Below are 11,519 nucleotides of genomic sequence, written 5' to 3'. Positions count from 1 at the left end.
AAGCTTGAAGCCGTGCTTAAGAAAGGCGCACGAGCGGTCGGCGTGCCTTCGCTAGTCAGCAAAGCGCAAAAAAATTTTAGGCTAACATCTTTAATAGCGCAGATATTCCATATTAAAAATGACGCTCCTCCTCTCCCGTCACTGTAGCCCTCAACTCATACACGCCGATGCGCCGGCCAAAAAAAAAGAAAATGTCCGGGTCGACGCCCCGCCCATAATGCGTCACGAAGTGACGCCACCGACTCTCGGTTTGTTTACTTCCGGTAGTGCTCCGATTTTTCCCCCTTCGTGTTTGCGGAGCGGCGGTTCGCGTGTCGGTCGCCATGGATCGCATGGATCCCGAGCTCGAAGCGAGGCTGCGTGAAGCCGCTGCCGAGCTGGACTTTGATCCATATGATTATACTCCGTTTCGTGATCCGCTAGACAGCGACGACAGCAGCACGCCATCGACTGGCCCTTCTGAACCACGCTGGCAACGGAGACGACGGCCTACTATGGTGCGTTCCGTGGCGCACGCGCCACTGCACATAAGTTATTACAACTTTCTTATTTCACGAAATGCCATTTCGTGTTTGCTTCGCGGCCTTTTCACATTTTACTTATGCACAGGTGCCGCTGCGGTCGCTGCGAAAGATTTGCCCACACCTGAAGAAGATGTGTGCTGCCGCAGCATGCCGGAGGTGCTGGTGGTGTGCCAGCAGGACGGCGGCTGCATTACGATCCACCCAGCGTTCCAAAGCGTGTGCCTAACGCCCGAAGTCCTTCGGGCTGTGCACATTGCACTAGAGGAGGAGGGAGCGAACATCGATGGAGACGGAGATGTAAACAAGTAGGTAGTGCGGAAGCGACAGGTGACAGATTCGCATTATTTTTTTTGTGTGTGTGTATGATCCGTTTACTGTAAAGCGTGGTATTTTCAGGCAGCACCGCTTCATAGCCTACCGCTTGTTTACTAAGTGGATTTGGGGCAGGCTGGGCGAAGCCAACAGGGTGGTCCTGCCAGCCTGCGTCGTTTGCCGGGTTCGGCGTGAATTTCCGTCGGCGAGCTACATGGGATTCAGGCACCCTCCCCTTTAATCTCAGGTGATTGTCGCTTCACTGCATGCTGTATTCTAAACTTTATCACGTGTGCAGGCGCACTGCTTCGAGTGGTGTATGGAAGTGCGTTTATTTTTAAGGTGGAAAAATAGAGAATGCTACTTTATGAACGCCAAGTTATGCACTGCGTCAAGTGTCTGTTTTGTGGCACTGTTTAAGAACAGACATCTCATTCCTCTAAAGTGCCAGAACTTGTAGATATCTAAGCAAGAAAGGTGTAGAACTGTTAGTGAAAAATAAAGCCTGGGAAGAAAATTCAAATCCTAGTAAAAAAAAAGATACACATCCAAAAACAATCCAGAATGGAGGACAATGCCGAGCATCGCCAAGTCTGCTTGAGAACATGCTTCTAAGCATCTACCGTAAACATTCATTTATTTGGAATGGAATTTTATAGAAAAAAAAAATTAAAATCGAAACACAGAATGCTTATGCCGAGGCAGCACAAGCATTCTGTGTTTTGATTGATACCGAGTGTGTGAGTGCTCAATACTGACACAATGAAATGAGTGCTTGAAGGTTTGTTTATTGATACTCCTAGCCGTGAATACATGACAACAGATCGCAGAATACATCCATTCCAGCAGTGGAGTAATACAGGTGAAGCACAGATCAAACCACAACTCTTGTTCCTGCATTTGCTGATCTGAATTATTAATTTGAATTTATTTACAGTCTAATACGCTTGCAGAGTGTTACATTTCTTATCTCCAAGCTGCAGTAATAGCTGGTCCCTTTCAGGTGTGTTTGCCAAAGTGTAGGGGCAGCACTGCATATTTTCAAAACGTTGTGCAGGTTCAACCGTCCTTGAACCAAATTTCATGAGCGTTAGCCATTGGCCGCAGTAGTCACAGTTGCTGCTGCCACTTCGATCTTGGCTCGCTTGCACTCTTGCTCAGCTTTTTGGCAATGGGCTAGTCTGGCTTCTCTTTGTTCAATGGTCTCGGCAGGCTGTCTGGCACGGTTGCAACCTCCGTCTATAGTGAGGTGGCGTATGTGCATGGTGTATTTCCGTAAGTTTAATGAAGGAGAAGGAGTAGATGAAACATTAAGACGATGATCATTGTAGCGCACGAAAATGTCTTGCAATTAGAAATTGATGGAGGCGATGTTTACTGTACAGAGGAGAGTGTGTTGTAGTTTTACTACGAGGTGTGATAGGTTGTGGCAATAGCATAGTGCTCTCATGTCTAAGCTATAAAGATGACATTATTTGCTGCACAACGTGAGAGTTCAAAGTCTACATTGCATTCACTTTGAGGTTTGTGCACGGGAGAAGTAGAGCGAATGCTCTAAAAGCCTTATTTTAGCTGTCTCGGCTATCACCAGCTGTCATGCCTGGACATAATTCCCTATTTCTTGATTATCAGCTGTATCTAACTGTGCATTACATCGCTCTCCTTTCACAGTGAATATATGTACACAAATTCTGCCAGCTAAGGTAGCCACTGCTTCTCATTTTGTAGCCTGTACCGCAGGAATCACTTTGTTGGGCTGGGAGACCTTGTCATTGCCTGTTCTAATATTTATCCCTCTGGCATTTTATAGAGCGAGGAGCTTCTTTCATAATTCATTCATTTGGCACTGTTGATAAGGATGTTTTTAACTTGTTCTCTTGCAATTTCTGGGGTCTGAACTTTGTCGACAGCTTGGCTTGTTATCTTGCTTCCTTGAGATCTGTGAATATGTTTCTAGTTTTTACTGTCGCTTTTCTATCTGCATATCTCCTCTTCTGTGGCTTCTTTTCATGGTCGCTTTTTCCAGTGTTGGTGTTTACATTTTATTCATCTGTGCAGGATAGTCAAAGGAAAACGAAAGACAGTATAGAACAGAGCACCAGATAGAAGGAGCAGAACTGAAGAATTTACAGCTTTGCAGAAAAAGACCACGATGAAATTTGCAAGGAGAGAAGAAGGGAGCACTTATCCAAGGGGAAGAGGTCATCTGCCTTGGGGCAGAGCACTCCGACCAGTTACGTGGGTGTGTGATGGTGGGCTGTCGGCTTTGACGGTTCCAAGCGGCCTCCACTGGCTTCTGCTTTGGTTATGTGGGCTGAGACATTCCCAGTCTACGGTACGAGCAATGCACTTTGCAACGCACTCTCATGCAGTGCAGTAAGCATCCTTCTCTTCATCAAGTTCAAACTACAACATACTGTTCAGCTGTGCGGCAAACATTGTGATCTTCATGAAGTACCATCTGCACCACTCTCATTTAACCTGGGTAAATATGGCATACACGTACGCCATCTGGACGAGTGCGGCCGAGGTTTGCTAGTGTAGTGTCGGACCAATTTAAGCAGTGTGACATAATTCGCAGTGGTTTCACATTACTGCACCTAAGCAGAATTGAGTGCACTCGTGCAATTTCTTTTGGAGGGGGGGGGGGGGAGCAGTTCTTTTCACTGCACTAGAGTATGCAGGTTGTGCCACAAATTTTTCTCAAAGTTGGCAAATCCCATGAATCCTTGCAGCTCATTGACCTATTTGTAATTTTTGTAATTTTTTAGCATATGTAATACCTTTCCTGCAGTTTTGGTCTGTTTTATATTGTCACAGACCCCGCCTTAACGATTAACAAAGGCGCGGGATCCACTTTACGGTTACCCGTCGTCCCTCTATGAGGTTTGAGAACACAGTTAAAAGTTAGGCCGGTCAACCAGTGAAGTGCGTGTGTTGGTGTGTGATCAAGGAATAAATTTATGCGTCACTTTTTTAACACACAATGGGAACATATATAGGTAGTAGTCCAAATTACACTGCATAAAAAAAATTAATAAAACACCAGGACATGATAGTAAAAAACGACCCAATAAATGACAAGAGAAAAAAACCGACAATGAACAAACGCTGCGATAAAGAAGACTATAAAATAACAAAGCAAGTATTCCAGAGATAGTAAGTAAGGGCGAGAGTTGCACAAAAACACAGCGTAAAATACTAAGCCAGGTCAAGGTTTAAACAAAGGCAAAAAGAATATTCAATTAACCGACAGTCTGTAGCAAAACGGATTCTCACAGCCTTCTTATCTAATGAAGTATCGTAATCGCAGAGTTGGCCGGTAGCGGCGGCCGTACAGGGAGTGGGGACGACAAGTTGGTCGTGGGCTGGGTGAAAAAAACAAGACACTTTCCTGGAGCAAGCAGCCACGAGAGTAAACGTTTTTGTATAGCAGGCCATCACATAGGCATAGGCAAAACTGGCTGTTCGAGGTTGGGTCTTGAGCAGCAGCTAATAACGACTATAGATGCTGATCGGTGTGTTCCTCGGTTCAAAAGGTATGAGTATTTGGAAATCTCTGAGATAAAGCAGTGACGTAATGATCAAAGTTGTCCGCGTCGCATTCCGTCGTGGCAGGTGGCAACCAGGAGAGGCAGTCTCCATCTGCGTGCCGTCGGCCACTTTTGTATGAAATGCTGTTGTCGTATTCTTGCAAGCGAAGTGCCCAGCGGGCTAGGCGACTAGACGGATCACAGAGATTGAGTAGCCAGCATAGGGAATGGTGATCGGTTACTACTACGAAAGGCTCTCCGTACAGGTAGCAGCAAAACCGCTGCACGGCGAAAACAACCGCGAGACATTTCTGCTCGGTGATGGTGTAGTTGTGCTCAGTCTTGCTTAGAGTCCGACTGGCGTAAGCAATCACATGTTCACAGTCGTCATAGCGCTAAACGAGGACAGCACTGAGGCCTATGCCACTTGCGTCCGTGTGCACTGAAGTTGGAGCAGAAGGGTTGAAATGCCGTAAGATAGGATGTGATGTTAGGAGGAACCTCAGTTGTCGGAAAGGATGAGTCGCATTACCTCACTGACTTGAACTTGTGCAGTGTGCAAAATGGCTCCATTCTGCACAGCTAGTACACTGCAAGTCATGTACTTTGCGCTGTAGCCTGGCGAGTCACAGCGACCATCCCCTGCCAGGTCTGTTGTTGTCCCTACAAGCTCACTAGCAAGTTCTGCTTGCCTTTGCTGAAAACGCTGCAAAGAAGGAGATGTTCAATTTAGAGGCTACAAACTTGCAGTCATGTGATTGCCTTAATGCATATTAGGATGAGGGGGGCAGGTTTCAAATGCTGCATTGCTTTTCACTTTTCTCACAGCACATTTACTAAAAAAAAATATTGCAAAAATTATGCCTTCAGTACTAGAGCATGCAGCTGGTCTATTAAACATGTAGCCAAAGGCAACAGAGATGTGCAGTAGCAGGTGCATTGCACTGCAATGCCTCCGCTGTTGCATATATGCTGAATTTTATATGTTTTATATGTTGCATTGTAGCTTCAAGTTGTTGTCATGAAAGGATGCGACATCTAGTTATTGAGTTAATGACATATACTTTGACTTGAATGTTGTATGAGAGATATCCTTATTGTCAAACCTCATTTCTGGCAGGTAGCAAGTATGCCCATTGGTAGTTGTAGTAGGTCCTCTCTGTGATGCCTTGCACCCCAATGGATTGCAGGAACCGAAGAACTGAAGCTATACCGCAGCCAGAGAACAAGATGCCTGCAGCAAGGAGGACATTTCTTGCTGCTTTTCCTTCAACCAGTGGTTGGCTTTTTTAGAGGAAAGAATGCTGCAGTGAGCATGTCCCCTTCACAGTCACAAGGCTTCCCGCTATGCTAAAGTAAAGGGTTCTTGTTTGCCCGCACATTGTTCAGATCTCAAGAAGCTGCCGCAGGCAACCCTCGAACACAAGGAATTTTCGCTCTTTGTAGAGGGGTTCCTCAATCGCTGACTGGGCCGTTTCATCCTGATGGTCGCTGAAAAAGAAGTGCAGTGATGTCAGCGATTGGTGCCGTGTGATTGTTAATATTATGAACTAATACGTAGCAGCCGTGGATGTTCATCTCGGAATGTCTTGGCTGTAAAATGTGCTAAATAAAGCTGCTGTCAAAGTTTATAGTAGGTATGCTTTTTTTTTTTTTCATTCTATCAACAGGGAACAGAAAAATGCCATGGCAAATTAGGTACACTTTAGGGCTACGCAACTTAAATTTTTTTCACAACAGAATCAAATATCCTTGCGCATCTTAGTGACTTGTTCAAATATTTGTGCAAAATTAAACTTCAAAGTGCATGTGATGGCTCCGTAGTAGCTCTAAAGACAGCACTAATGTACACTAGGCAGACACAGCATGACCATATTATGTAAGGAAAAATTGCCCTTTTGCTACCTGACGCAACTGTGAATAACCTAACACCACGTCCGAGATTAGTGGTGTGCAAGGTATGTATGAGGCATGGTCTCAATAGACTCATCAAGGCAATATTTGTTGACCCATTGTGAGTATTACCACATCCTTAATCATGTCAAGCCATGCATGAGAGTTATGAATGCTATCATTCGAATGGACTGTGTCACAGGGAGGGTATATTTGCAGGTTTGAATGAGTGAATATGTGACACATAGGTGACGTATTTCGTCAAGTTTTCTTTTTTTTTTTGCCTAATGAACCGTGCTTAAATGACAAATTTTCTTGCCTGCCACAGCCAGCAAATGCACAAAAGTGGATGAAAGAAGTTCTGTTCTAACGAGCGGCCAGTGATAGCAGTAACTGGCCAGTGATAGCAGCCTGCCACCGACTTCTCTGGTGGCAGGCTTCTCTGTTTAAACCTTGGTTCTGACTAGAGATTTAAATCCAATAGACACCTGTGTGCCTGGAAAAATTTCATATATTTAAAATTATTCGCAAGCACCCCATCTACGTTTAATGTAATCAATCATATAGCTCTTTAATACATTTTCACAACACTACAACATCTTTATCAATAATGACTTACCAACAGAATGGCACTCCCACATTGTGTTGCCACAGTATGCGTGCGAGTAGTTGAAGGCCCCGCTGGTGATTCTTCCTGCAGACAGATATTCATAATTATAATGATGGTTGCAGATTTGAAATTTTTCATGCTTTCATTTTCAGGTGCTGTATAGAGAACTGCCCGTAACAAAATGCAAACATTGTCAACTTGCTAAACATACACAAATATTCTGAAAGTGGAGAACTGATATGACTAAGAAATTTGCACAGACAAGCTGTAGTTTGTGGAGTTTCAAGAGCCCTGAAAAATTTGGAGGCATGTTAGCAGCACAAACAAAAGACACAGTGCAGGACAGTCGACTGATACACTGTTCCATGAACCAATCCAGCAGCTCATTATTTTTGAACGTCGGGTCTCCCATGTTAATCCAGTTAATATATGTGCTCCGAGTTTCTTTTTTTGGTGTGCCAGTGCACACCAAAGCCTTGCATCATCCACTAAACAAAATTAACTATTTGAACTCCAAAATAATCTCATCTATACAAGAAGAGCTACATTTTAATTGCTTCCAGAAGGTGCCTCAAGCGATGATCGAGCTTGTGCATGGAAGCAGACATAACATTTGCACTAATTTGCATAGCTTACTTACTCGGGCAATAGAGCCATCATATGCAATATAATACAAAGCTGTTCAGTACAGTTGAAAATTAAGTGTGTACATATGTCAAAAGACTTGCATCATCCACTGGACAAAATGAACTATCCAAAATATTCTCACCTCTACAGGAAGAGCTGTGGTATTTGGATCACCTCCGGTAGGTGCCTGAAGCAATGGTTGAACACATAACTAACTGCATGAAAGCATAATGACATAGCAACAGTTGTGCTAGTTTATATAGCTTCTAGCAATAGAGCCATCATATATGTGTGCAACATATTCCAAAGTTATATATGTGGCCTAAATATTCATAAATATAAATATAAAAGTATATATACATTGTTATTAATACCATGATAACAGTACTAACCTGTCCAAAGGAAACCTGTGTAGTGCTGAGGTCTTTCGGGCTTCCTGGCGATGATGGTTTGCCATGCTAGGAAAAGAAAGGAAATTTGTGCGTAATCAACATTGTGTTAATGACAGTTTTATTATTCTGCACATGAATGAGAATGAAAGGAGACAAAAGTCTGCAAGTGCAAGGTCAAAGGGGATAACCTTCTTTTTTTTTTTATCTATATACCACATGTATTTTTCCTTCCACTTGGTATTTAATCATCTTTCTGCCTAAAATCGTTACAGGACTAATTCTGATTAATATCACCACAAAAGTATTTAAAAAAAACCTACATTTACCTTGGACTCGACTGTTGGCTCCTTTCATTAATTGTATCATAACGAGCCAATTTCCCCTTCAATTCTCTGCTTCATGAATGAGAAAGACATGCATATACAGGTGTTAAAAGGCAAAGATCAAGAGTAGACTAAACGCACTGTAAAATAAGCATATCTTTAGGTGGATGGGGGGTGGGGGAGGGGGGGATGCAGTTGGTCTGTATTGTTATTAGTGTGCTGGTATTTTTTTATTACAAGTCAGGCTTGGTTTATGGGGTTCAACGCCCCAAATTCGACTCAGACGAGGCGCCGCACAGCACTGAGTGACATCGCACAGCACATGTACAGGTGCGGACGTAAGTAAACGGAGCAGCTAGGCTTTTTCAGTCAAATTGCCTTCCTCACTGGAGATCAGGAAATATTTGTCCGTGAAAGGGCACTTGCGTCTACTACCGGTCCACGCATCCCACGACTACCAGTTTCAAATATGTACCGAGTGAAAAATGAAGAAAAAGCGTGCTCCGTTTACTTTTGTCCGCACCGGTACGCGCGGGCACCTTGCTTGCGCTTCCGTCGAAAAGCGGCCGCTGTGCCTTGGGCACAGCAGTCGACCACCCTAACCCACTGCACCACCCAGGCAAATTATACTGCGATTGTTGTGATCGCGTACACGTTAGTGTATGTTAATTCATGGTTCCATGTGCGCAGGTCGCCTTATTTTTTTTTTTCCTTATCCGCGCGCCGCAGGGCGAGAGCTCCCTTTCATACATTTTCAGCGCCTTAACTTGTTGTGGTCCTCTCGCAAGAGCGGTTTGCGCGCAAGGAATTTGCGCCTGCAAAACTTGCGCTAGGCTTCATGCACTTCCATGCGAGACTCCGAGCCATGCTACGCGTTTCCACAATAACTCGCAACCCAGAAAACTTACCATTCCAGGGAGAAACTTCGTCGGCAAAGCGTCGGACTTGAGGCGTTGACGTCTCATGTTGAGGCCAGTTTGCTGCGCCAAACTGGGATTATACTGGTATGCGTCACGGGAAAAGTGGCGGCCACAAACTCTGAGCTCCTGGCGCTTGTCCGACGATGACAGCCCGACGCGTTGGAGCCAGCTTTCCCGCGTGACACCTTGCTTTGTAGGGACACGATGTCGCATTATAACATCTTTCCTGTCCTCGGCTTTACAGCCAACTACACAGCAATGGTGGTCCATTGCAGACCAGAAAAAAAGCAGCAGCAGTTGAGATCGCGAGATTTCAAGACTGACAACCGGGCAACACGTGCTTTTGCGAGCAGACGGATCTCTCTCGGCCGGAAGTGTTCCGCTTCTATCAAGATGCGCGCAGAATTCTTACCTTTCTTTAATGTACAATAATAACTAACGAATAAAATACTTCTTTCAGGAAGAATAGTGCTAATTTTAAAATCTATAATTGCAAAAATTACACGTGACGTCATATGGCCATGGCCAATGATAACGCTAACCCCAATGACGTCGCATGGGCTGGGCGGCTGAAAACGCACGGTGGTGTGTCGCCGAAATCGGCTGCGAGCGGCAATTTTCCAAAATTATTTGTAAATTACAGCTAACACGCCGAGCTTTTTGAATGTGATCTCGATGCTCACTAAGACCACCTCTAAACACATGTAGCATCAAAATACGGCCGTAAATGGCGTTTCAGGGGCCCTTTAAGGGTACTTCGCCCTGAGGTACTTCGAAGTATTCATGAAGGCCATGTGGGATAAATAAATGCAAATCACGAAAGCGTAAGTTCATGTTTTGGCCTGGTATTAATGCGGACATTGTAGCCCTCATCACGAGCTGCGCAGTGTGTCAGAAGTACGCCTACCGACAACAAAGTGAACCACTTTGGACCGCCCAGTGCCTGAACATGCCTGGTACCGAGTGGGTGTCGAAATTTTTCAGTGGGCTGGAAAATCGCACCTTTGCGTTTGTGATGCGCTATCCAACTTTCCAGAGGTAGAACTGCTATGCAACACAACGACAGCCACAGTTGTGAAGAAACTCAGCGCAGATTTCGCGCGGTATGTATTGCCTATTGAAGTCTGCACGGACAATGGTCCGCAGTTTGCAAGTCACGAGTTTGCATTGTTTGCGAAGAAGTACGATTTCAAACACATAACTTCCAGCCCGCGGTTTCCCCGCTCAAACGGTCTCGCGGAAAAGGCGTCCAAATTGTAAAGAGAATTTTGAAGACATCTGAGATGAACGCTGAATTTTGCCTTGGATTGTTCGCTTACAGGAGCAGTCCGTTAAAAGACGGCCAGTCGCCTGGAGAGTTACTTCAGGGTAGGCGACTTCGGACACCTCTTCCCGACTTCAGCGAAGCTCCAGCCAAATCTGCAAGAACACATATAAAAGACTGACCCCCAAAACGTAGTCTAACACCGCTACAAAAATGACAGGTTGTCAGAGTACGCGGACACTGTTGGTCACCGAAAGCCAATGTTCTTAATGCACAGGATCAACGAAGGTCCTACCAGGTTGCCACCGAAGACGGTAGAGTATTGCGACGCAACCGACAACACCTCATGGCGACGGCTGAGCCTTTCAGCATGTTGCACAGCGATGATGACATGCCAGACGACAGCCAAGAAAACAGAATCTCCTGCCAGGTCCAACCAAAAGATGACACTGCACCCTCCCCACCGACACCCGCACCAAGAAGATCCCAGCGCGAGAGAAGGCAGCCACAGCGGTTGGGATATGGTGACAACTTGACGCAGGTTTCGTGAGGGAACTTTGAACCTCCAGAAATGTGATTTTTTGTTGTGAGTGTTAGAACTGTGAGTGTGATTGTTTTTTGTCACAGCTTCAAATTAGTTTAGATTGTTCGTTTTCTGTCCAAGCAGAGGAAGATGTATCGTGTAGATAAGCTGAATGCGATGCGAGCCTGCGTGCAGCATCATCGGCGCATGCTCGCCACTTGTGTGCCCCTTCCCGAGTATTGTGTAGATAAGTGGAGTGCGATGCCTGCGTGCAGCATCATCGGCGCATGCTCGCCACTTGTGTGCCCCTTCCCGTGTATTGTGTAGATAAGCGGAATGCGATGCCTGCGTGCAGCATCATCGGCGCATGCTCGCCACTTGTGTGCCCCTTCCCATGTTCTGTGTAGCTAAGCGGAATGCGATGCCTGCGTGCGGCATCATCGGCGCATGCTCGCCACTTCTGTGCCCCTTCCCGTATGTTGTGTAGATAAGCGGAATGCGATGCCTGCGTGCAGCATCATCGGCGCATGCTCTCCACTTGTGTGCCCCTTCCCGTGTATTGTGTAGATAAGCGGAATGCGATGCTCGCCACTTGTGG

General features: G+C 45.4%; 1 protein-coding gene and 1 long non-coding RNA gene across 3 annotated transcripts; one reads left to right on the top strand and one right to left on the bottom strand.

Moving 5' to 3' along the window:
* Window positions 1-295: 295 nt before the first annotated feature.
* LOC146175247 (uncharacterized) lies at window positions 296-6,000 on the top strand. Of its 2 annotated transcripts, XM_084584684.1 has the most exons (5): window positions 296-497; window positions 610-829; window positions 921-1,083; window positions 2,895-3,321; window positions 5,560-6,000. In XM_084584684.1, the coding sequence occupies exons 1-2, from the start codon at window positions 324-326 to the stop codon at window positions 748-750; spliced, it is 315 nt and encodes a 104-aa protein (XP_084440810.1). In that variant the 5' UTR covers window positions 296-323; the 3' UTR covers window positions 751-829; window positions 921-1,083; window positions 2,895-3,321; window positions 5,560-6,000. The 2 variants fall into 2 exon arrangements, with proteins under 2 accessions (XP_084440810.1, XP_084440813.1); XM_084584687.1 differs by lacking the exon at window positions 2,895-3,321.
* Window positions 6,001-6,613: 613 nt separating this feature from the next.
* LOC146175246 (uncharacterized) lies at window positions 6,614-7,992 on the bottom strand. Its single transcript, XR_014701909.1, has 3 exons — window positions 7,892-7,992; window positions 7,642-7,686; window positions 6,614-6,956 (listed from the first exon to the last, which is right to left on the bottom strand). It is a non-coding gene; the product is annotated as an uncharacterized LOC146175246 (long non-coding RNA).
* Window positions 7,993-11,519: the final 3,527 nt, after the last annotated feature.

This window comes from Amblyomma maculatum, chromosome 11 (genome assembly GCF_055883805.1).
Source record: "Amblyomma maculatum isolate TAMU_Amacu chromosome 11, ASM5588380v1, whole genome shotgun sequence".
Lineage (NCBI taxonomy): Eukaryota > Metazoa > Arthropoda > Arachnida > Ixodida > Ixodidae > Amblyomma > Amblyomma maculatum.
Note: the sequence above shows the minus strand (reverse complement) of the source record. Positions and strands in the feature narration are given on the sequence as shown.